Source organism: Miniopterus schreibersii (genome assembly GCF_964146895.1).
Source record: "Miniopterus schreibersii genome assembly, chromosome: 9".
NCBI classification, from domain to species: domain Eukaryota; kingdom Metazoa; phylum Chordata; class Mammalia; order Chiroptera; family Miniopteridae; genus Miniopterus; species Miniopterus schreibersii.
Window position 1 is genome coordinate 42,355,399 of NC_138118.1, and position 26,912 is coordinate 42,382,310.

Genomic DNA, 26,912 nt, shown 5'->3' on the forward strand with positions numbered 1-26,912 from the left:
TTAAAAAGGGGCAGTTTTGTAAAGCATGTACTAAAAAAAAGGTAAATTACTTCCATTTTCCAGGCAGCATAATCTCTTACTTAGTTTACTTTTTTACTAAATAGTAGAAAAACAAAGTTAAAAAACACAGCTTAAAAATTTGTGTCAAACCAAACTGAACAATTTATTTTTTATTGTTGATTTCAGAGAGAGGAAGGGAGAGAGAGAGAGAGAGAAATATCAATGATGAGAATCATCAATCAGCTGCCTCCTGCATGCCCCCTACTGGGGATCAAGCCCAAAACCCAGGCATGTGCCCTGACTGGGAATTGAACCTCTAGATTCATGGGTTGATGCTCAACCACTGAGCCACACCGGCTGGGTCAAATTGAACAAATTACAAAAACATTAAGACCTCCAAGAAATCAGTTTCTGAGCAAACTATTAAGACTCATAGATTTAAATAAATAACAACTGCTGTACTGACACTTTAGATGTTATTTTACTGTGATTTTTTTAGTTCTTGTATTAGTATTTATTATATTATTTTCCTTCATATTGAATTTATTGGGGTGACACTGGTTAACAAAATTACACAGGTTTCAGGTGCACAATTATCCCCTATACCCTCCTGTACTTCCCCACAAACACTTCCCACCACCTACCCCAGCAATCAACCACAGTGGTGTCCGTGTTCATCAGGTTTTCCCCTTTTCTTTCTTTTTTAGCTCAATCACTCCAACCCCCTTGACCCTCCCTCCAACCTCCCTCCCAACCCTGACAGCTGTCAGCCTGCTCTCTATCCATGAGTCTTCCTTTATTTTGCTTGTTAGGCCATTCTGTTTATCAGATTCCATATATGATTGAAATTATATGGTACTTGTCTTTCTTTGGCTTATTTTAAATAATCTCCAGGTCCATCCCTGCTGTCCCAAAGGGTGGGAGTTCCTTCTTATTTATAGTCAAGTTTTATACTATTGTGTAAATGTACCACATATTTTTGTTGTTGTTAATCTTCAACCGAAGATATTTTTTCCACTGATTTTTAGAAAGAGTGGAAGGGAAGGAGGGAGAGGGAGGGGGGAAGATAAAAGATAGATAGATAGATTATAGATAGATATAGATGATGATGATAGATGATAGATAGATGATATAGATAGATAGATGATATAGATAGATAGATGATAGATAGATAGATGATAGATAGATAGATGACAGATAATAGATAGATAGATGATGATAGATAGATAGATAGATAGATAGATAGATAGATAGATGATAGACAGAGATAGGTAGATGATAGATAGATGATAGATGATAGATAGATAGATTAGATAGATAGATGATAGATGATAGATAGATAGATGATAGATAGATGATAGATAGATAGATAGATGATAGATAGATAGATAGATAGATAGATAGATGATAGATAGATGATGATAGATAGATAGATAGATAGATAGATAGATAGATAGATGATAGATAGATAGATAGATAGATGATAGATAGATAGATGATAGATGATGATAGATAGATAGATGATAGATAGATAGAGATAGATAGATGATAGATAGATAGTTATAGATAGATAGATAGATAGATAGATAGATAGATAGATAGATAGATAGGTGATAGATAGATAGGTGATAGATAGGTGATAGATAGATGATAGATAGATGATAGATGATAGATAGATAGATAGATAGATAGATAGATAGATGATAGATAGATGATAGATAGATAGATAGATAGATAGATAGATAGATAGATAGATGATAGATAGATAGATGATAGATAGGTGATAGATAGATAGGTGATAGATAGATGATAGATAGATGATAGATGATAGATAGATAGATAGACAGAGATAGAGATAGAGAGATAGAGAGATAGAGAGAGAGATAGAGAGAGAGAGAGATAGATGATAGATAGATAGATGATAGATAGATAGATAGATGATAGATAGATAGGTGATAGATAGATGATAGATAGATAGATAGATAGATAGATAGATAGATGATTGATAGATGATAGATGATAGATAGATGATAGATAGATAGATAGATAGATAGATAGATAGATAGATAGATAGATAGATATAGATAAATAGATAGAAACATAGATGTGAGAGAGACACATCGACTGGATGCAGGAGGGGTAGGGATCAACCTGGACCCAGGTACATGCCCTTGAACAGGAATCGAACCCACTACCTTTGGTGGGTGGGACGACACTCTAAACACTGAGAAGCCACCAGCCAGGGCTGTACCACTGCATTTTTATACACTCATCTACTGATGGGGACTTGGGCTGTTTTCAGATCTTAGCTACTGTAAATAATACTGCTATGAACATAGGACTGCATATATTCTTTTGAATTAATGTTTCAGGTTTCTTCAAATAAATTCCCAGAAATGGAATCACTAGTTCATAAGGCAGTTCCATTTTTAACTTTTTTAAGGAAACTCCATACTGTTTTCCACAGTGGATGCACCAGTCTGCATACCCACAAACAGTACACTAGGGTTCCCTTTCCTCCACATCCTCACCAACAATTGTTTGTTGATTTATTGATGGTAGCCATTCTGACAGATGTGAAGTGATATCCCATTGGGGTTTTAATTTGCATTTTTCTGATGATTAGTGACAATGAGCATCCTTTCATATGTCTACTGGCCACCTATATGTCCTCTTCAGAGAAGTGCCTATTCAAGCCCTTTGCCTATATTTTTATTTATATTTATTGTTGAAAGTATCACAGATATTCTCTTTTTTACCTCCTTTGACCCCCTCCACCCTGCACCACACCTCCCCAGGCCTACCACATTATTGTCTGTGTCCATGGGTTATACATGTATGCATATAAATTCTTTGGTTTATCTCTTCCCGCACCCTTCCCCCTCTCTTCTGATATTCATCAGTCAGTACCATGCTTTCATGTCTCTGAATCTATTTTTTTTTAAATTTATCTTTCTTGTTGAAAGTATTACAGATGTCCCCTCCCCGCCCAGTGATCCCCTCCACCCAGCATCTGCCCTACCCTAGGCCTTCCTCCTTCCTTTTGTTTGTGTCCATGGGTTATGCATATACGCATATAAGTTCTTTGATTAATCTCTCCCCACCCATGCCTTACCTCTAAGATTTGTCTGTCTGTTCCATGCTTCTATGTCTCTGGATATATTTTGTCAGTTTATTTTGTTCATTAGATTCCACATATAAGTGAGATCATGTGATACTTGACTTTCTCTGGCTTATTTACTCTCCAGGTCCATCCATGCTGTCCCAAAGTCTGAGTGATTCTTCTTTTTTACAGCTGCATAGTATTCCATGGTGTAAATGTACCACAGCTTTTTTATCCATTCATCTACTGATGGGCACTTTGGCTGTTTCCAGATCTTAGTTACTGTAAATAATATTGCTATGAACATAAAGGGGCATGCATTCTTTCTGATTGCTGCTTCAGGATTCTTAGGATTTATTCCTAGAAGTGGGATCACTGGGTCAAATGGCAGTTCCATTTTTAATTTTTTGAGGAAATTCCATACTATTTTTCATAATGGCTGCACCAGTCTGCATTCCCACCAGCAGTGTACTAGGGTTCCCTTTTCTCCACCTCCTTGCCAATACTTGTCATTTGTTGATTTGTTGATGGTAGCCATTCTGACAGGTGCTAGGTAATACCCTACTGTCATTTTAATTTCCATCTCAGATGATTAGTGACTTTGAGCATCTTTTCATTTGTCTCTTCGCCATCTGTATGTCCTCTCTGGAGAAGTATCTATTTAGGTCCTTTGCCCATTTTTTAATAGGATTGTCTTCCTTTTGTTGAGCTGTACGAGCTCTTTATATATTTTGGAAATTAACCCCTTTTCAGATGTATCATTGGCAGGTATGTTCTCACATATAGTGGGATCCCTTTTCATTTTGTTGACAATTTCTTTTGCTGTGCAAAAGCTTTTTATTTTGATGTAGTCCCATTTGTTTATTTTTTTTCTTTGTTTCCCTTGCCTTAGGAGATGTATCAACAAATATATTGCAGGAGAGATGCCTGAGATTTTGGTGCCTATGGTTTCCTCCAGGGTTTTTATGGGTTCACAATTTACGTTTAAGTCTTTTATCCATTTTTTTTAATTGAACTTTTTATAATTTATATTTTCTTACATCAAAAACATTTTTAATTAGTGAAAAGAAAGCATACATTCAAAATCAGGTAAAATCTGTATTTTCTTTTTAATTGACCACTTAATTCATACTCCTTCTTGGCTGCTACTTTGGTAACAAGTAGGTCCCTAACTCTTAAGAATACTACATCTGAACAGGCTGAGACAGAGCCAGTGTGAATACAGTCCCAAACCAGGGCTTTTGGAATAACAAGAACAGCAAAACCCAGCTTTTTCTTTATTTAGAAAGGGATTGTGAATTGGAGAGTCCAAAGCTTCACTTTCTAAAAAGAAAACCTGGAGCTCAATGTAGAAATGGAAACCAAAATGTATCAGAAATGAAGCACAGTACCTCTTCATATAATCAAGGTCAAGATGTTTCTGAGAAATAACTGATTACCTGACTTCTTGTATTAGGAATGGCCCCATTCCAGCACTTTAAAAGGAAAATGTTTTTGTTTCTATTTCATTTCCCAAACGGGTATAAAATCTACTAAAAGGGAGAGAATGAATCAGAATAAATCAGCTCACCCACAAGAGACACCACTAGGTAATGATTTTTGGTTGTTGAGAGTATTCAGCACATTATTTCAAAGTGGCAAAATTTGGGGTAATCTAAGAAGAGAATTTAAAAGTGGCAGCTATGGTAACTGATAGGATTATGTGAGGCACACAAATACAACCTCATTTTTTTTCAGTGTATATGTCAAGGAGCCAAGACGCCTGATCATCAAAATAAGTTATTTTGTACATTACAGTGCACAGAACAATAGAGGAAAGACACTTTCTTGGAGAGTGACCAGAAGGCATTTTGCAAAAGGTTCCTAACACTCTGAGGTGGAAGACCTGGAGCCCCGTGCTGAAGCATGGACTTCATTAGCTTGACCCCTCCTCTTCTTTGGTTGTGGTGGCCTCAGCAGAAGCTGTCTTTTCTAGACGTTCTGCTGGCTTCTTCTCTTCCTCCTCCTCCTCCTCCTCCTCCTGGGGATAGAGGTCTGGGTACTTCTGCATGCATTCGTGCATGGCCCGGAATTGGTCTACACTGTCTGATCCCTTGACATCCTCCAAGCTATAGTGGAAGCAGGAAAAGGCCGACTTGAATTGTTCCCCACAGGGGCCACTGGCCATTCCCCCAATGCACAAGCAGTTCCAGTTAATGCCTCCATTTGGCAGGATCAATCTGTGCTCCTCATATGGAACACTGGGATTGTCAGCCACGAGCTCAGCATTGCTTGGAGTTTCATGGTCTTCTTTGGTCACAAATATGATTCGATCCTTCCCTTCCTGCCGGCATGGCTGCAGCCCAGCACTCAGACTTCGCAGTGGTCCAGGCTGCAGCGGTGGCAGCAGTTCCACGCCGTGACCTCTCCTCTGGCAGGGCGGGAGGCTGTGAGGCTGTGAGAACCCACCCCCTCCAGGCCCATCCACCGCACGTCTCAAGTCTTTTATCCATTTTGAATTTATTCCTGTGTATGGTGTAAGTTGGTGGTCTAGTTTCATATTGTTGCATGTACCTGTCCAATTTTCCCAGCACCATTTATTGAAGAGACTGTCTTTACTCCAGTGTATGCTCTTGCCTCCTTTGTCAAATAATTTATTGTAATGGCTTAGGTCGATTTCTGGGTTCTCTGTGTCTATTTTTTTAATTGGATTATTTGTATTTTTGGTGGTGTTTTATAAGTTCTTTATAAATTTTGGATATTAACCCCTTATTAGATATATTGGCAAATATGTTCTATTCAGTGGGTTTTCTTTTCATTTTGTTGATGGTTTCCTTTGCTGTGCAAAAACTTTTTAGTTTGATGTAGTCCCATTTATTATTTTCTTTGGTTTCTCTTGCCTGAGGAGATATATCAGGAAAAATATTTCTGTGAGAAATGTCCGAGATTTTACTGCCCATGTTTTCTTCTAGGATTTTTATGGTTTCTTTTTTAAAGATATTTTAAAATTGATTTTTAGAGAGAAAGGAAGGGTGAGGGGAGGAGAGAGAAACATCGATGTGAGAGCAAAACACCAATTTGGCTGCCTCCTGCATATCCTCTACTGGGGACAGAGTCCAAAACCTGGGCATGCGCCCCAATCAACTAAGCCACACTGGCCAGAGTAGGTCTAACATTTAGGTCCTTAATCCATTTTGAGTTTATTCTTGTGTGTGGTGTAAGAAGGTGGTATAGTTTCATTTTTTTTTGCAAATATCTGTCCAATTTTCCTAACACCACTTATTGAATAGGCTATCCTTACCCAACTGTATGCTCTTGCCTCCTCTGTCAAGTATTAATGGACTATAAAATGTGGGTTAGAACATGGGCCCACGTTATTATTTTTGGGTTCTTTTTCTGTTCCATTGATCTATGTCTGTTTTTATGCCAGTACCATGTTGTTTTGATTACTATGGCCTTGTAGTACAGTTTGGTAAGAGGTAGCATAATTCCTCCAACTTTGTTCTTCTTCTTAAGATTGCTATGGTAATTTGGCGTCTTTTGTGTTCCATATAAATTTTTGGAATATTTGTCCTAGTTTTGTGAAATACACCATTAATATCTTGATAGGCATTGTGTTGAATCTACACATTGCTTTGTGCTTGCCATGATTTTTTTGTTTCAGAGTAAACTTCTGTTGTTATAAATTAGTAGGACTGAAGGCTCTTCCCAGTATTTTTCTTTACTAGAAATACTAAGGAAAATAAATTATCACTATGAGAAAACTGTATATTTGCAAAAGAAATAAAACCACAATTGCAGTGAATTTTTATACTCACCTTTCTCCTTCAAGTGCTATAAAAGTAACTTTATAGCACTTGAAGGAGAAAAAGCTATCAGAGGTAAGACTAGGAAAAGAAAGTCAAAATAATTCCCTTACATCTCCTGCTTGTTAACATCTTTTCTATTATTATTTCTGTTACCCAATACAGGAGTAACTTAAAATTAATTTATGCAGTAAATTACATACCCTGGATTCTGCATCATCTTCTTCTTCATCAGGATTATAAGCTTCTGCACAAACTATAAAAATAAAAATGGACATTTTAAAGATTCTTTCATCAAGAAACATACTATAATAAATATATCTTTAAAAAATTTATAAACAGAAAGAGTACCATGGTGTTAAAACCATTAATTCACTTCATCTTGGGCAAGCAATATACCGCCAAATCAGTTTCCCCTTGTAATATATATGGAATTTATTAAAATACAGAGCTGTACTTTAAGACACTGATAATTGCTTTTTGGTGTTGTTAGTATTTTTCCACTGATTTTTTTGGGGGGAGAAACATCGATGTGAAAGAGACAGATCAATTGGCTGCCTGTTGCCCATGGGATTGAACTTGCAACCCAGGCATATGTGCGTGACTGGGAATCGAATCCGTGACCATTCAGTGCGTGGGCCCATGTTCTAACCACTGAGTAACACTGACCAGATCCTGACAATTGCTTTTTGCTTTCTCTTTTTCACAGAAACATAGCTTAACTTCCACCACCTTCATTTCCAAACTATAGAAAAGTGTAAGATCTAAAAATTACCTAAAGAATAGACAGCAAAACAAAGTCTAAGTCTGCTATGAAATGATCAATGACATAGTTAGGAGTAAATTTCATAGATTATCCATAACCCAATCTTCCAGGAGCAAATACTAAAAAGTTTTACATATTCCTATCCAGTCTTTATTCTGAAATGAGTTCATACTGCATATGCAATTTTAAAACCTTTTGTGAAAATTTCACATGCCATTAGATACATTTTGTAAATATTGTTTTAAGGACTGTTGATTATTCATCATGAGCTATAATTAACCACTCCCCTAATGCTAGACCCTTAACTGACTTCTATTAAAAAAACCTAGCAATAAAAATCTTCATGTAGAAATACATGCCTACATTTGAGATTATGCTGTGAGAATTATTTACACATGTTATTTGGGGGGAGCGATAAAAGATATGACAATTTTTAAGACATACTTTCATGAGAGTTTCTTTCCAGAGAGAAAGAAACCCCTTCACTGTACTACAAAGAATGTGTGTAAAAAGACTCCACTACAGTGTACAACAGAGCTGGATACTAATGCTTAAAAATCTTTGCCAACTTAGCTGAAATAGGATTTAAAATTTTTTAAAATTATTGAATTTGAATAATTTTCAAACATTTATAAGATGATTATATTTCCCCTTTCTCCTTAAGTATGAGAACTATACTATGTATTTATTTGGTTTTCTTTTTGACTTACATCAGTTTCTTAATACCACTGTTATATTTCTCACAAGCATTTTATCCAGTTTGCCTTTTAACTATAATTACGAAGTTTTTACAGATTATACATTTATTTGTTTTTAATGAAGTCATACTAAGGAAGAAAATTCTCCAATATAATTTAAATTAAAATGTTAAACATCACAAAATACTACTGGTTTTGAGCTTGGAAATCTCTTCTTTATTTGTAAGTCTAAAGACTTGTTATTTCTCTTTTATTTCAGTTTTTGAAAAGTCGATCTCTTTACATTTACCCTTTAACGCACATGAACTTAATTCTTCCATAGATATAGAACGTGAAAGAACACAGGATAGGTAAAAGGCTGACAAATGTCTTTCTAAGGGCTTCAGATGGCATCAAATATATTATCATCATTGGTACTGCTATTACCATTATTATTGTAAAACCTGACATTAGCTTTCTTTTCTCTAGGCATTGCTCTATATATCTAGGGCACTGTTATTCTTTAAAAAATTTTTAATTTATTTCCATCACCATTTATCCCCCCATACCTTCTACCACCTCTGCCCATCGTCCTCCCCCTCATAATCACCACACTGTTGTCCTTGTCCATGAGTTCTTTCTCTCTTTTTTCCTTTGTCCTCAATTCCTGGCCAATAATTTTCTTTCTTTATAGTGTCTTTATCTGGTTTTCAAATCAGAATAATTCTGGCTCATTAAATGACCTTTGGAGTCTTCCCTCTTCTTGGATTTTTGGAATTGGTTGAGGAAGATAGGTGTTAAGTTATTCCTTGAATGTTTGGTAAAACTGGCTGGTAAAGCTTTCTGGTCTAGGACTTTTGTTTGCTGGGAGTTTATTTACTGCTTCAATTTTGTTAATTGTTATTGGTCTAGTCAGGTTTCCTGATTCTCTTAATTGAGTTTTGAAAAATTGATTTGTTTCTAGGAATCTGACCATTTGCCCAGGTTGTTCAGTTTGTTAACATATAGTTGTTCACAGTATTTTCTTTGTATTTCTGTGATGTCAGTTATTATTTCTCCTGTTTCATTTAGGATTTTGTTTACTTGGGTCCTCTCCCTTTGTTTCTTGAGGACTGTAGATAAAGGTTCATAAAACTTGGTTTATCTTTTTAAAAAACCCGCTTAGTTTCATTGACATTTTATATTTTTTTATTTTTTTTTAGTCTCTACATCATTTACTTCTGCTCTGATCTTTATTATTTCCTTCCTTCTGCTTACTCTGGGCTTTTCTTGTTTTTAGTTGTTTTAGGCGTAGGGTTAGATTGTTTAGTTGAGATTTTTCTTGCTTCTTGAGGTAGCCAATAATGGCATGAATATCCCTGTAAGGACTGCTTTTGCTGTCCCCCAAAGATTTTGGGGTGTTGTGTGCTCATTTCCATTTATTTCCAGGTAATTTTTTATTTCTTCCTTGATCTCCTTGGTAGCCCATTCATTGTTTAAAAACATCCTATATATCCTCCATGTGTTTGTTATAGAGTGTTTGTTTTTTTGTAGTCAATTCCTAGTTTCATGCCATTGTGATCTGAGAAGATGCTTCGATGTACGATTTCCATCTTCTTGAATTTAAGACCTATTTTGTGTCCTAAAATGGGTCTATCTTTGAGAATGTTCCATGTGCACTTGAAAAGAATATATATTCTGCTGCTTTGGGATGAAATGTTCTGTACATATCAATTAAACCCCACCGATCCAGCGTGAGGTTTAAAGTTGCTGCTTCCTTGTTGATTTTTTTGTCTGGAAGATCTCTGTAGTGATGATCGTGGGGAGTTAAAGGCCCTACTATGACTGAATTGCTGCCCATCTCTCCCTTAAATCCACCAAGAGTTTTTTTGTATACTTAGGGGCTCCTGTATTGGGTGCATATATGTTTACAGGAGTAAAGTCCTCTTTTTGGATTGATACCTTTAGTATTATGTAGTGGTCTTTGTTTTGAAGTCTGTTTTGTTAGATATAAATATAGTGACCCCCGAATTTTTTTCATTTCCATTTTCATGGAATATTTATTTCATCTTTTCACTTTCAGTCTCTGTGAATCTTGTGTTCTGAGGTGGGTCTCTAATAGACAGCATATATATGGGTCATATTTTTTATCCATTCAGCTAACCTATGTCTTTTGATTGCAGCATTTAATGCATTTGCATTTAAAGCTTTAATGATAGGTATATATTTATTTATTGCCATTTTTATACCTATGTTCCTCTTTCTCTCTATTTCTTTCTTTTTTTTTTTTTAAAGGTGTTTTTATTGATTTCAGAGAGAGGAAGAGGGAGAGAGAAACATCAAGGATGAGAGAGTTGTCATTGATATTGATTGGCTGCCTCCTGCATGCCCTGACTGGGAATTGAACTGTGTGATCTCCTGGATCCTAGGTCAATGCTCAACCGCAGAGCCATGCCTAGCCAGGCTCTATTTCTTCTTAAAGCAGTCCCTTTAACATTTCTTGCAGTGCTGGTTTGGTGGTAATGAACTCCTATAGTCTTTTTTTCACTGGGAAGCTCTTTATTTCACCTTAAATTTTAAATGATAGCCTTGCTTGATAGAATAGTGTTGGTTCTTTGCTTTTCATTACTTTGAATATTTCACACCAATCCCTCTGGCTTGAAATGTTTCTGATGAAAAACCAGCTGACAGCCTTATGGGACCTCCCTTGTTTCTTTCTTGCGGGCTTTACGATTCTCTCTATGCCTTCAACCTTTCCCATTTAATTATAATGTGTCTTCTTGGTCTCTTTGGGTGCATCTTGATTGGAACTTTGTGCTTCCTGAACTTGTGTGACTTTTTCCTACATCAGGTTAGGGAAGTTTTCTGTCATTTCTTCAAACAGGTTCTCTATCCCTTACCCACTTTCTTCTCCCTCCAGCACACCTATGATACAGATACAGTTACTCTTCATATTGTCCCAAAGTCCCTTAAACTATCCTAGTCTTTTCAAAATTGTTTCTTTTTGCTTTAGATTGAGTGTTCTATTCTATCTTGTCTTCCAAATAACTGATTCAATCTACTGCTTCATCCAACTGACTTATGATTCCTTCCAGTGTATTCTTGATGTCAGGTCTTGTATTCTTCATTTCCAACTGGTTCTATTCATAGTTTCTAGGTCCTTTTTTCATGCTGATGCAGCTCTCATCAAGTTCCTTTTAGTTCTCATTAAGTTCCTTGTAGTTCTCACTAATTTCCCTCAGCATCCTTACTCTGAACTCTCCTACACCATTACTCTGAACTCTATATCTGATAAATTGCTTGCCTCTATATCATTTGGCTATTTTTCTTGAGATTCCTTCTTTTCTTTCATTTGGGGGTTATTTCTTAGTTTCCTCATTTTAGCTGTCTGTGTGTTTCTATGTCTTAGATAGAACTGCTTTGACTCCCAGTCTTTGTGGGGTGGCCTTATGTAGTAATTGTCCTGTGGGGCCCAGTGGTACAGTCTCTTTGATCTTCTGAGCTGGATACTCTAGGAATGTTCCTTTTGTGGGTTATTTGGGCTCTCCTGTTGTAACTGGGTGGTGATTATAGTTGTCCTGTTCATTGGTGTGATCTCCCATAGGCTGGCTGTGAGGTCAACCCCAACATGTCATGTGAGGTGTTGTACAGGTGCCCTATGCTGATATAGACTGCCAGCAGAAGGAAGCCTGATTTTCCTCTACCCTCCTGGGTTCTTCACTGACATCCTGCAGTCCATCATGACCTAAATGTCATTATGCAACACAACCTTATTGTTCCAGTGGCTGTTGGAATGGCTGGAGCTGAGCAGAGGACAAACTCAATGTGACCTAGGCCCTCTGTGCCTTCTGGGTTGTTGCTGTGAGAATGTCTGGGGAAGCTGGGTCTTGTTTTTTTTTAATCCATGCAGCTAGCCTATGTCTTTTGATTGGAGCATTTAAGCCATTTACATTTAACGTGATTACTGATAAGCATGTATTTATTGCCATTTATAAAAGTTATTTTTAAAAATATGTTCCTGTTTTTCTTTTTTTCTTCTTAAAGCAAGCCCTTTAAATTTTCTTGTAATGTTGGTTTGGTAGTAACAAACTCTTTTAGCTTTTTCTTGTCTGGGAAGCTCATTATTTCTCCTTCAATTTTATTTTAATTTGTTTTATTTGTTGTTAACCCTCACCCAAGGATATTTTTTCCATAGATTTTTAGAGAGAAAGAGGAAGGGAGTGGTGGGGGAGGAGAAACATCAATGTGAAAGAGACTCACTGATTGGATGCTTCCTGCAAGCACCTGAACAGAACCGGGGATCCAACCTACAACCCAGGTGTATGCACTTGACTGGGAATCGAACCCACAACCCGTTGGTGCACAGGCCAATGCTCCCACCACTGAACCATACCAGCCAAGCTCTCCTTCAATTTTAAATGATAGCCTTGCTGGGTAAAAGAGACTTGGTTGTAGGTCCTTGCTTTCCATTACTTTAATTTTTCATGCCAATACTTTCTGGCCTGAAATATTTCTGTGGAGAAATCAGCCGACAGTGTTATGGGAGATGCCTTGTAGGTAACTAACTGCCTTTCTCTTGTGACTTTTAAGATTCTTTCTCTGTCTTTAAACTTTGTCGTTTAATTACAAAGTTTATTGGTGTGGGCATCTTTGAATCCATCTTGTTTGGGAATCTCTGTGCTGCCTGACCTTGTGTGTCTTTTTTATTTTATTTTAATTACCTTTATTGTTGAAAGTATTACAGCTTTCTCCTTTTTTCTACACTGACCCCTTCTACTCCACACCTGTCCTCCATCCCACCCACCCTGAACCCAGGGCTTCATCTGTTCATGGGTTATGCATATAAGTTTTTTGGTTAATCTCTTCCCACCCACCTATCCTTGCCTTCCTTCTGAGATTAATAAGTCTGTTTCATGCTTCTATGCCTCTGGATGTATTTTGTTCATCACTTTACTTTGTTCTTTAGATTTCACATTATGAGTGAGATCATGTGATACTTGTCTTTCTCTGACTGGCACCTTTCACTTAACATAATACTCTCCAGGTCCATCCATGCTGTCCCAAAGGGTAAGTGATCCTTCTTTTTCACAGCTGCATAGTATTCCATGGTGTAAATGTACCACAGTTTTTTAATCTACTCATCTATTGATGGGCACTTGAGCTGTTTCCAGATCTTAGCTATTTACACTTGTGGTTTTTTTCCTTCAGGTTAGAGAGGTTTTTGGTCATTATTTCTTCAAATAGGGTTTAGATCCCTTGCTCTCTCTCTTCTCCTTTTGGTACCACTATGATGCAGATATTGTTATGCTTATGTTGTCCCAAAGGTTCCTTAAACTATCCTCCCTTTTAAAAATTCTTTCTTGTTGTTGTTCTGCTTTAATTCAGTGCTTTTTTTCTACCTTGTTTTGGCTGATTTGACTTGCTGCTTCATCTCACCTTTTTATTGATTCTAGTGTATTCCTTATTTCAGATATTGCATTCTTCATTTCTGACTGTTTTTTTTTATGGTTTCTATGTCCTTTTTCATCCTGCTGAGCATCCTTCTAGTCATTACTGTGAATTCTATATCTGATAAATTGGCTGCCTCCATTTCATTTAGCTCTTCTTCTGGGGCCTGTTTCTTTGTATCCCCATTTTGGCTGCCTCTTTGTGTTTATTTTTATGTATGAGGTAGATCTACTATGACTCCCAGACTTGGTAGGGTGGCCTTATACAGTAGGTGTCCTGTGGGACCCACTCTCTGATCACATGAGCTGGGGGTCCTAGGAATGTCCCTTGTGGGAATTATGTGGGCCTTCCTGTTGTAATTGAGTCCTGATTGCTATTGGCCCTTTCACGTGTGGAATCAACCCTCAGGCTGCCTGACGGTGAGGCTAAACCGCCAACACAGCAAGCTGCTGTGCAGGTGCTGATCACACAAGGCAGAATTCGCTTCAGCAGGTTACAATGCCTGCTGAGGTCTCCCTGTGGATATACTGCTTGTGAAGCTTATTAGATCCTGTTGTTTTTGTCTGAATATGGCCACTGGGTGTATTGGTTCTGGGCCTGTCTGTAGGGATTCTGGTGCAGGCCAATTTCAGATGTTAACTGTGACTGGCCCTGTGTAACCTATTTGGAGTTATCAGTAACCCACTGCTTGTGGCTCCCTCTGCTAGGCCTGGGTTGTGTGGAGAAAACCAAGCTCTGTGCCAAGGCCAGCTTTACCAGCACTGGGTCTGGTGGCAGGTCAGCAAAAGTCCAAAGTGCCCACAAATCTGCCTCCTCTGGCAGGCTGCCTGTTAGGCTTCATTACTGAAAGAGCCTCGGGCAGTACTGAAGAGCAGGGTGTAAACTCCACAGGGTGGTGTGTGAGGGATTTCAGTGAATAGAGCTATTACTTCCCCCTCAGGCTTATGCTTCTTGAAGAGAGATGCTCTGTCCAAGAAAGATGGCTTCTGCAGTATGGGGAAATGACTCAGCACAGAGATCCTGGAGGATAGCCCTTCAGCTATCTCTGCAGAGCCACAAACCCAAGACTATCCTCATACAGCTCTAGTGTGCTATGTCTTCCTTCCACTGGAGTACAGGGTGAGCGGTTGCCAACAAAATTTTTTGTGTTGGCCCTTTAATAGGCTGTCTGTGACTCTAGTAGATCCCTGTCTCTCCCTGTCCGACAAAAACTCCACTGCTTTTCATAGGAAAATGTTACGTGCGTGCCTGGCTTGGATTTGAGACCACATACTTCTCAGGGGGAAGCCCTCACAGCTGAGATATCCCTCCTGAACTTCAGATGCTACCCATGGGAGCCTGGTCAGCCCTCTTGTGCATATGCACTTCCTACCAGTCATGATGTGGCTCCTTTCGTAAGTCCTTGGTTATAAAGCTCTCTTCAGTTGGTTATTCAGGATGATTTTTCTATAATTTAGTTGTAATTCCAGTATGGTCCAGGGAGGAAGTTAGTGTAGTTTCCACTTAATCTGCTGCCATCTTGAATGTTGCTAGTATGATTCTTAACCAGGGCCAAATTTGGCCCCCAGAGGGCATTTGGCAATGTTTGGTGACATTTTGATTGTCACACCTATGGAGGCTGAGGAGGAAGCTACTCAGGTTGGCCAACGATGCTGCTAAACATCCTACAACGTACAGGACAGCTCCCCTGACCCTCCCCCCAACAAAGAATTAGTACCTGGTTCAAAATAGCAATAGTACTGAGGTTGAGAAACACTGACCTAGTGTATATTTTCTAGATGACCTCACACCAACCCTAAGATAGGTATTGTATCACTGCTTAACAAATAAATGACTAGGGCATGGAGAGGTTATGTGTCTAGGCCAAGATCGCACATAGTAGTACCACAGGACCAATGACTGATTCCCAGATTGGTTGGCTGACTCCAAAGCCCCCTTTCTTCTCTTTTCTTTTTTTTTTTAATCCTCAGCTGAGGATATTTTTTTCAATTGCTTTTCAGAGACTGGAAGGGAGAGAATGAAACATCAATGTGAGAGAGAACATCGATTGATTGCCTCCCACATGTACCCAGACCGGGGCCAGGATCAAGCCTGCAACTGAGGTATGTGCCCTTGGCTGGAACCCAATTGGGCCCCTTCAGTTCGCAGGCTGATGCTCTAACCACTGAGCCAAGCTGGCTAGGGCCAAAGCCCTTGTTCTTAACCACAGTTAAGAACTTCTTTGGCGAATTTACCAGTATGATGCCTGCACTTCAGCCTTCTGTCTCAGCAATCTAACAGAAGGGATCCTGTCTCTAAGGGACAGGTTCCCATTAAAGAACCTCGATGATGCATATCACCAGAATGTCAATTTAGTAACAAACTTCCTGAATCAAATAGAAAGTCAGCATGACTACCAGCTTTCTACTGGCAGGAAGACCACAGAATAAGCCAAATCACAATTAAAAGGTCACTTGGTGGGAAGGAGATGGGAGGAGAGTTTGTTACATAAAATGAATGTTTAAAGGCATCAGTCTCAACGACCTGAGCTACCACATACACAGTAGATGGTCCTGTTATTGTCCAGATAATTTGTGTTGGCTGCAACTCTCATAAAAGCATGAGGATATCTACTTCTGAATTTGGGCTCTGTAACTTTTTCCCCCCCAAAGTGACCATTCTACAGGCAGGACTGCTACAAAATTTGCAAGGCTCAGTGCAAAATGAAAATGCAGGCACCATTTTCAACAATTAAGAATTGCAAGAAGTGCCCTGGCCGGGTAGTTCAGTTTGTTAGAGAATTGTCCTCATACACCAAGGCTGCTGGTTCCATCCTCAGTCAGGGCACATACAAGACTCAACTAATGAATGCATAAATAAATGGAACCAAAAAAGTCTATGTTTCTCTGTCTCTGTCTTTCTCTTTCTCTCTCTCAAATCAATAAGTTTAAAAAAAACAAAATTTTTAAGAGGACAACAGAACAGTAAACCAAACTTGGAGCCCTTGTAAGTATGGGGCATATGAAGTAAGCCCTGCTAATGGGGTGAACACATTCAATGAGGTGATATAGGTTCTTTAAGGTAACTTGTTTTACACACACACACACACACACACACACTCTCTAACCCATTAGCATTGACCTTAAAATTTACTTCACAGAGAAAAATCTTAACTTTGTAATTTCTAAGTTTCAAGCACTTAAACTCTAAAATTGTGAGAAGGAAGAAGTTTTTATTTGAGAATTCATATTCTTTCTGAAATGCATTCGCCTCATCTCTCCTGGGCAATCTGCTATCAAATTTGAAACTATATACTCCTTTCTTTGTTTGGAAATTACACAAAAGTGAGGGACAGAATCTTCTTGTTTAAGTGAGCCAAATATTGAAATTTTACTGTTATGTTGTGTATATATGTATTTGGATAATACGTTAGTCATCTAGAATGGTCCAATAAGTTGATTCCCACATGGCAGTATAATGTACATTGGTGTAGAGAGACATCTGTCACAGTTTGCAGGACAGAACAGGAAAATGAGAACTATATTGACTCTATATCCTCTGGGGCTTTGCCCTCAACACTTTCATGCAATTCTATAGATAGATGATAGACAGATAAACAGATATAGAGATATAGTGATACATATGGGGTAAGGGCTCTTTTTTTCTCCTGACACCAAATATGAAGTTATCTTTTCCAATACCTAGATAAGGGTTGTGTGTTTTTTCCTCCTGATACTAAATATGTGGTTATCTTTTCCAACACCACTTCAACTCTCTGACATCAACTGGGTATCCAACAATTCAATTCATTATAACACTATCTACCTGAAGTTACATTAGATCCCACAAGTTAAAGGGTTCAGTCCAACAAGACTACCGCACTTCAGACACCAATCATAATTCCCAGGCTACTCATACTTTTGACCAACCAGCTATAAATTGGAAGTTCCCACAACCTCCTTCTCAGGTTTGATAATTCACTAGAATGACTCCACAGAACTCAGAAAAGTGCTTTTTGTACTCATCAGCTTATAAGAAAGGATACTCAAGAACAGACAAAAGGAAAGAGGCACAGGGCAAGAGATGGGGGTGGCACAGGGGCTGGGAGGATGGCACAGAGCCTCCATGCCATCATTAGTGAGCCACTCTCCCAGCAACTCAATGTGTTTGTTCACCAATCTGGAAGACCTCTGAACCCTGTTGTTTATGGGGTTTTATGCGTGTCTCATTATACAGGCCCGAGATTGAGCCGAAAGCTTCAAGCTTGTCATCAAAGTTTGGTCTTTATGATGACCAGCTCCCATTCTGAGGAGCTCCTCGTTAGCACGCTAAAGAAACTCTTATCACTCAGGAGATTCCGAGAGTTTTAGGAGCTCTGTGCCAGGCATGCAGGACAAAGACCAAGTATCTTTCTTATTATATCACACAGGGGTTACACCAACTCCCAGAGTCTTTCATGAAGTGCCCACCATACTTTTTTGGTAATGTATAAAAACCAATACAGTCAAAACAACTCTGTACCAGACAAGTTTACATAACCAAGTTAGCTTTAACAAAACTAAAATAATATAAAGAAACCTTACTGAACTCCATGAACCACTGGGCTTCAGTACTGGCATAGAGTATTGCACAGACTACACCTTCAATAAATATTTGTTGAAAGAAAAAAATAAAATATGGCCTATGCATGGTTTAAAGGCCTTTAGCCTAGAAAGAAATGGGCTTTTATAAAATACATAAAATTTACTTTTCCAGCATTCTCAATACATTAAGATTTTAGCATATTTATTTAAATGATAATAGGCTTAAAATAAAGCTATTATATAAAGCACAGGTGTATCAGACAACAGAGTTCTGATTTAATATGGTTAACTTAGCTTATTAAAATGGAAATGCCCTCCTACAATGGGGAAAAAAATTACCTTTTGCAAAGATTATTTTAAGGCATGCATTCTCAAATAAAGACAACTGCTTGGGGGAGGGATTAAAAAAGTACTTTTTTCACATATAGCACAGATATTCATACAATATATAAACAGATATACAGCTTATCTATTGTATTAAAATGTCACTGGGGACTATGAAGGGGAAAAAAAATCTAAAAAGACTTGAGGAAGAGGTGATTAAAATAAAATTGAGAAACACAGTTATAAGAATATAGTAGTTATAGCTAAGTAGATGTAAGAGACAAAATGACAAGTCAATACACTTTCCCCTTCTGCCTCTCATTCACATTTCTGATAAGGTAATTTGCTCTATATCTTCTCTGATACATTAGTGTTAATCTTTTTTTTTTTTTTTTAAATATATCTTTACTGATTTCAGAGCGAGGAAAGGAGAAGGAGAGAGAGAGATAGAAACATCCATGATGAGAGAGTCATTGATCGAGCCCGCAACCCGGGCATGTGCCCTGACTGGGAATTGAACCCCGATTGCCTGGATCCTAGGTCGACACTCAGCTGCTGAGCCACACCCGGCCGGGCCATTAGTGTTAATCTTGTCAACAAAAGTTACCTGTCACCAAGCTAATGTCAACAATAGTCCTCAATCTGGAGTGTGGGGAAAGGAGAAACTTTACTCAGGTGACTTTTTCCTTGACCAGGTTAGGGAAGTTTTCTGCCATTATTTCTTCAAACAGGTTCTCTAACCCTTGCTTCCTTTCTACATCTTCTGGTACTCCTATGATACGAATATTGTTATAGTTCATGTTGTCCCACAGCTCCCTTAAACTGTCCTCCTGTTAATTGTTTTTTTCTTCTTGGTGCTCTGATTTTTTTCTACTGTATTCTAATTTGCTGATCTGATCCTCAACTTCCTCTAATTTGTTCTTCATTCCTTCCAATGTTTTTTTTTTTATTATTTCTACTATGTCATTCTTAATTTCCTTCATAGTTTCCATTTCTTTTCTCATGCTGTTGAGCATCCTTATGATCAGAATTATGAACTCTATATCTGACAGATTGCTTATCTCCATTTCATTTAGCTCTTTCTTCTGGAGACTTCTCTTGTTCTTTCATTTGGGGCTTGTTTTTTTTTTTTTTGTCTTCCCGACTCTGGCTGCCTGTTTGGGTTTGTTTCTATGTATTAGGTAGATCTGCTAGGACTCCCAGTCTTTTGGATGGTCTCTGGTGCGGGCCAATGTCAGACACTGTTTGTGACTGGCCTTGAGTACCCTGTTTGAAGCTTTCCACACTCCACAGCTTATTTTTCCTTCTGCTGGGGTTGGATGTGTTTGTACAGGACCAAGGTCTGCTTTTCCAAGCCCTGGGTCCAGAAAAAAATCAGGCAAAGACTCAAATCACCCAGAGGCTGTTATTCAGTCTCTTAATGAGCCTCAGGCTGTAGAAACTCCACAGGGTGGGGCCAGAGGTTTTCCAGCAGGGTAGGGCAATTGCTTCTCCCTCCACTTCCAGGGAAAAACTGCTTGAAAGGTAAATGTCTGCCTGAGAGAGATGTCCTCTGCTATATGGGGGAATAACTAAGCACAGGGGTCCAAATGGTTGCCCTCTGAGACCTATTCCCCCAGGCAACCCCCCCAGGATTCTCCTCACACTGCTCTAGTCCATCCTGCCCTTCCTCCGCTGGAGCCCAAGGTGAGTGGCTGCACACAAAACTTTGTGTGTTGGCCATTTAAGAGGGTGCCTGCATTTCCAGCTGTCTCTCCCTGGCAGTCAGAAACCCCATTGCTTTCACAGCCAGATGTTATGTGGGCACCTTTCTCAGTTCTTGTGCTCTGGGCTGGGAAGCCCAGCTTGGGGTTTAGACCCCAGAGTTCTTAGTGGGAACCCCTCACAGCTGAGGTACCCTCAGGAACTTCAGCTGTTGCCTGTGGGAGCCCAGCCAGCCCTCTCATGCCTCCGCACTTCCTACCAGTCTTTGTGTGGTCTCCACGTTGCATCCTTGGTTAAGAGGGTGTTCTCCAGATTGTCTTCAGTTGCAGTTGATTATTCAGGATGGTTTTTCTATATTTAGTTGTAATTCCAGTTTGGTCCTGGGAGAGTGTCAGCATAGCTTTCACTCAATTTGCCACCATCTTGGAATCTCCTACTTCAAGAATCTTAAACCTCATTACATATGTCTGGCCAAATCTTCCCTTCTTTCTAGTATTCTCACTTCTATTTTTTCTTTGGCTTCATCCAGAAATACCCATTTCTCTTAGTTCATTCATCGTGATGCTCACAGTTCAATAGAGGAAGAGACACATGAACAAACTACACTATCAAATGATGTGTAGTAGTAACAGCAGCAGGAGGATGTGCTCTATATAGAGATGGCATCCAGAAATAAATAAATAATGCTGAGGTGGAAGGAACATGGTTGGCAGTGTGTGTGAACTGTAGCGAGGCTAGACAAACAAAGTTTGTGGAGTGTTCCAAATAGGAACACACACATGCCAGGCAGCAGAAATAACAATATGTGTACCATGGACCTGGAGCAAGGTTGCTGCATACCACCATTCTACTGCTCTGAGGGGCACTGTTCACACTGCAGTCTGTTCTTATAAAATGTCAAAGTGGTAAAGTAAGGTTTTTGGTTTTGTTTTACTAAGTAGTTCTTTTAGATAAATGTGTGATTTCCCCTTATAAAAGCTTTTTATGAGAACTTTCATATCTCATATAGAGCATACCAAGGTTATGTCAACCAAACCACAACAGTCCACAATGAGATAAGTACAGTGAGTGTGAGTGTTTAGGAACTATTATGGCTATTTGGTTCTGCTGTGGCAATTTTATTTTACAAAAGTACTGGTATGCAATGGATTAGTGGGAAAAACTGGCTATTCACGCAGTGAATTTATGGAGCCATGACCTAAACTCTGATCACAATTAGAGAATGGTTGCAATAAGTTCAAATGTCCATTCTATCTACTCATGTCTGTTTTACAGGCAGTGACCAGTAACCAGGACACACAAGGGGCTAAGTGAGCTACATAGGCTTCCCATGTCACTTTCCAAATCCCTCCGAGTCTGCTGGTGTGAAGAATCTGAGGACAGAGTTAGGGGCAGAAGGAGACACCCCACCCTGCCCTGCCCTGAACTGTGTATCATGTTTTTACTATTGCATTCCTCCCTCTCTTCCCTGGAGGACTTGAAGAGAACTTTGGAGAAAATGCAGGTAAAGTTTAAGAGATAATTGAATTTCTCACTGACCTTGAGATAGTTTATCAGCATTCCTGGGCCTAACAAAAAAGCACCAGACTCAACACTTCTCATAGATTCCATTGGAATCTAATTCCCACAGCAAGCCATGGTCTGCATGAACACAGTATGTTTAAAAAGTAACAGTAAATGAGCACCGCTAGAATTTGAAGAGAGGGAAGAAGCTGGGGATGAGAGGGAGTAGCATCTGTTCTGTTCATTTGGCTTTATTTGTAACCATTCACAGGGAGGAATCCATTTTAACATCAGCCTTGGGCACAGAGAGATAACAGGTGCATGGAGTGGTTAAAGCCACTTCCACATCATCTGAAGGAGAAGCCTGGACAAAGAGCTCCAGGGACTGTGCTTTGGCATCTCAGAGAATTCTCTAGGTCCACCCTCCACCCTCTCTTTTCACCTCCCATACCCAGTGCTGGCACCTCTGATTGCATCCTGTTGCCTCGGCTGAACTGTTTGACCCTTGATTTCAGCCTCACCCTGGGTATTATCTTTCTAACAGATTCTTCAGGTCAAGCTTTGCAGTCCACAAACTACTTCTGAGATACTCTGACATCCAGTCTAAGTTCCAGGAAGCCCATGCCTATCCAGGAGACACATTTGGATAATAGGCTGATACTGTGAAACCAAACTGGAGACAATACTGTGTTAAGTGTTTTTCATGGGTTATCTACTGTTTAATCACTATAATAATCTTGTGAGATAAGTACTATCCCCATTTTCTACCTGGAAAATGGAGCATTAGAAAGGTAACTAAGGCTGTGCAAGCATGTGTGCGCACACACACACATTTACTTTTAATAGGTAGAGCAGCAGAGGCAGTACTCTAGTCTAGGTCCATCTGAACCCAGAGCTCAGACTGCCTACTCTGGTAAGAGACACTCAAATTTTATTTATTTACTTATTTATTAAATTTTTTTTTATTGTTGAGCTCCTCTACCCCGCATCTGCCCCACCCCCAGGTATTCCCCACACTATTGTCTGGAGACACTCAAATTCTAAAACAATGGTAAATTAAAGGCAGAAGTAGCTCTTGGACTTAAGCCCCTTCGGGCCATGGCCATGGGCATCTGCTTACTCCGTGCTAGAGGTGCTCCATGGCAGAGGCAAAGGGCAGAGCAGCATTCTATGAAAAGGGACTTTTTCTAATAAAACAGCTAGTTACTAGTAATAAAGCAAAATGATCCTCTTATTTTCCTATTCAAACCCATGTTATGAGCCTTAATTTAAAGACCAACTCAAATGGCACCTATCTGTGAGCCACACCCTGAAAGAACTATGTTTTCTCCTTTTCCTTTTGTGGCTATTGTAGTATTTACCACACTGAGTCACAGCCAGCTTCCCTGCTAGACTATGAACTTCCCACGGGCTGTATCAGACTCTCCTTGCATCTGTACCATTGTATCTGGGACATAGCAGGGACTCAGTAAATGTTTGCTGAATGAATCAGTAAATTAATTAAAGTAGTATTCTCCCATTGTGCATTATCTATCTAGTGTTGGTGATTAATAAGCTTGAAATAAACTTCCAAAATGCTCATTTCAAAAACATAATGTAAATGTAAATATATTCTTATCAGCAAATTAGTTTGACAATCTGAGAATGACTTTTGGAAAAAACCATTGGGGGAGTAATATATCTCATCAAATAACTTCAGAGTAAAAACAATGAATACCACGGCTACAAAATATTTCCAAAACAAAACAAAACGGAGCATATGTTTCCTGAATCAGATTCAAGACAAGATCTGAACTTCTGCTATTTCACCACTTTCTTTGGGATTAATCATTTTCTTTTTGGGGTGATTTCACTGAGTTTTTACTATGTCATTTTAAACAGTGGATTGTGAGACTTAAAAATTTAATTTCACTCTGAATTGTTCTAAATGCTAGTTTAGGAAAAAATATAAAATTATAGCTCTGCTAAATATATACTACATAATTCAACGTTCACATTGTGGCTAAATATCTAGATATGGTTAATTAGCTACATAATAAGAAAAGAAAATCTGAAAATTCATAATTTTGAATTTGATTTTCACTTGCATTATAAGAAGCAATTATGTATTAGAACAAGTAATGCTCAATAGTAGTCCATGAAAGCAACACTAAATGTCAATGCAAAGATTTCATGAATATCAATGGGGGATAATGACCAGACAGTGAAGTAGCCATGCAACCTAAGAATTCAGAACAGGTGATTCAGTGAACTGTTTCATTGTTAGGGATAACTTTCAAAACTCTAAAACAGCAGATTGCAAAAATTTCAGGGAGTCAATTTATAAAACAAGAAATACAGAGTTGTGACAATTAAATGCAACATGAAAGCCTTGAATGAGCTTGAATATTAAAAAAAAGGGGGGGAGGACATATCAGGACAACGAGGAAATCGAACTCTAGACTACATATTAGTTAATAGCATTTTATCAAGTTTAAATTTTTTGTGTTATATTATATAGAAGAAAGTCATTATTCTTAGGAGATATCCAAGAAAGATTTAAAATTCCTAAAAGATTCAATAAAAAAACAAAATTGTGAGTAGGTGCATGTATAAGAAAGGAAGAAAAAGCATGCAAATGTGGCAAAATATTAACAATTGGGAAATTGAGATAAAGTTGATCGCTGAATTATTCTTTATATTTTACTATAAGATTGATTTTTTCAAAATAAATTCCTGCGGTAAAAAAAATTCAGAGAGGTCTGACCCCATGCTGCAAGGCACTGTCTCAAGATTAATGGGATACTTCTGGACATTTCTTTTTTTTTTTTTCATTCGGAGGGGAAAAACACACACAGGAAAACCATTATAATCTTTTTAAAATTCATAAGGTGCAAACAATAAAGAGAAATGTCTATATTAATGAGTATAAAATAGTATTATAACTCTTTAAAGCTTTTTAAATAACAGGCTAAGGCACAAAGCTGAGGGTTTTATTGTTTTCTTTTGTTTTAAACAATGTTTTAGAGAATAACCACTAACATTTTTGAGAACCTAGACAATCTGCTTTATAAAACCATTAACTTAACCATCATAACAAGTATGACTGTAGCTGGTATAATCCCAAAGTGAAAGAAAATGAAAGTAAGAAAGTAAAACTCAATGAGGTAAAGAACTTACATGCAAATTCACAGAGTAAATGGTTTGAACTCAAATCTGTGTAACTTCACAGGCTAGGGTCTTTCCCACATGGTATACTAGATGAACAATGAAACAACAAGATTGTTGTTGGCTTAGTTTTACTCTCAAAGTTTTATTGAGTGACTACATCTACCACCCCAGCTAATTTTTCATAATTACAATATATGGTATATCTCTATTTTTCCACCAAAAAGAATCACCTTCCAAAACAGAAATCCTATAAGCTTTAAGAAAAATTAAACCCTGACTTTCAATATTACACAAAAATTCTAAAATAGATTGTGTATAACTTTTGTGTATTTAAAAAGACATATAAATAATTACTAAGAGTAGAAATGGGTTTAAAAAGAACAAAAGCAATATTTATTTTTCTTTGTTTAAAAAAAGAATTAAGCAGTGTTATTTAAAAATAAGTTAATGGGTGGCATAATTGGTGTGGCACGGTTGGTTGGAGCATCGTCCCATGCACCAAAGGGTCTCGGGTTTGATGCCTGGTGGAAGCACATAGGTGAGGCAATCCATCGATTTTCTCTCACATCAATGTTTATCTCTCTCTTTCTCTCTCTCCCTCTAACCTTCCTCTATCTTTAAAATCAATAAAAACATGTCCTCAGGTGAAGATTAAGAAAAAAATAAGGTTATGGGTAATCATACTGCAATATAGAAATGTATCAAATCAACACATTGTACACCTTAAACATACACAATGTTATATGCCAATTCGATCTCAAAAAACAAACAAACAAATAATAAAATTAAGGTTATAAGGTGTTGTCAAGAAGATACCAAAGGTACATTTTACCTGGGTTTCAGGCAATATCTGACAGTTTCAATCATATTTTGTAGAACTTATTCAATCTAATATATAAGGCAAGACCTATTCTCCCAATGACCACCTATGTTTGTTTCTATTAATAATACTCTATCCTATGCCCTTCACTCTTATAGCAAGTGGAAAACTGTTTATGAAACCCTGAAACCCCTACAAACTCTTAAGATTCTAGGAATTTTGTTTGAAAATACTGAGTGAAACTGATTCTTTTTACTTACAGAAATAAAAAATGACATTTTAGTGGGCAGCCACTGAAAACACGAGAAGCGTTTAGCAGAAACAGTGTCATTAAAAGTAAAAATGAACCTAAATCATGTATTGGTTAAATACTTTCTTAATATAAGCATTCTTCTCATCTTCATGATCCACAACAAAAGAAAAAAGCATAAAAAAATGTTTTGTTTGAATCACTCAGGCTGAAATATTCATTTTTGATAGATACAGTATGAATATATTCAAAGCCAAAAACTCAAAGGTTTGGAAAACTCAGTAATAAGATTAAAAATACAACCCCCCCATTTAATCAATAGTAATTGAATGCCTAGCACTACACATAGTATACTTACTACAGTAATATATACATTGAGCATTTATTGTTGTAATTATTAAAAAAATAGATGAATGAGAAAAACACTTTCATATCATAAAGACTTCTGGTTGATTTTACCTGATTTCTTTTCTTCCCCTAAATTGCAAGCCTTACATTAAAGTTTTACAGTTCACTTCTGAAAAGAAAAAGTATTTCTGAAATAAAACTCCATCAGAAAAAGATAGCCCAAAAATACGTTTATTATCAGTATGACTATATTAAGCAAACATTTATTTTCAAGAAATGCTACTTGAAAACAAATTGATGTATTATCTCTATTACAAAAATAAATTACTTTTAGCTACAAAATTAAATCAACACAGAGAACTATATATAGAATTTCCTCTTCAAGATGTCTTGGGAGACAACAAGATGAAGGCGTTGGTAACCTCGGTACCCACCACCTCCCACAGCCACATTAAAATTAAACTAAAATACAGAACAACCATCACTCAGAACC

At 37.9% G+C, this 26,912-nt stretch overlaps 1 protein-coding gene and 1 pseudogene across 2 annotated transcripts in view; both read right to left on the bottom strand.

Annotated features, from left to right (window-relative positions):
- The window catches only part of PRKAR2B (protein kinase cAMP-dependent type II regulatory subunit beta), a 100,435-nt gene that overhangs the window by 35,739 nt on the left and 37,784 nt on the right, over window positions 1–26,912 (bottom strand). Inside the window, exon 3 of the mRNA XM_081146849.1 lies at window positions 7,092–7,144. Coding sequence (XP_081002975.1) covers window positions 7,092–7,144 — 53 coding nt within the window. The remainder of the gene's footprint in view (window positions 1–7,091; window positions 7,145–26,912) is intronic.
- LOC308562004 (mitochondrial intermembrane space import and assembly protein 40 pseudogene) lies at window positions 5,019–7,020 on the bottom strand (annotated as a pseudogene). Its single transcript has 2 exons — window positions 7,002–7,020; window positions 5,019–5,584 (listed from the first exon to the last, which is right to left on the bottom strand). The product of its transcript is annotated as a mitochondrial intermembrane space import and assembly protein 40 pseudogene (transcript).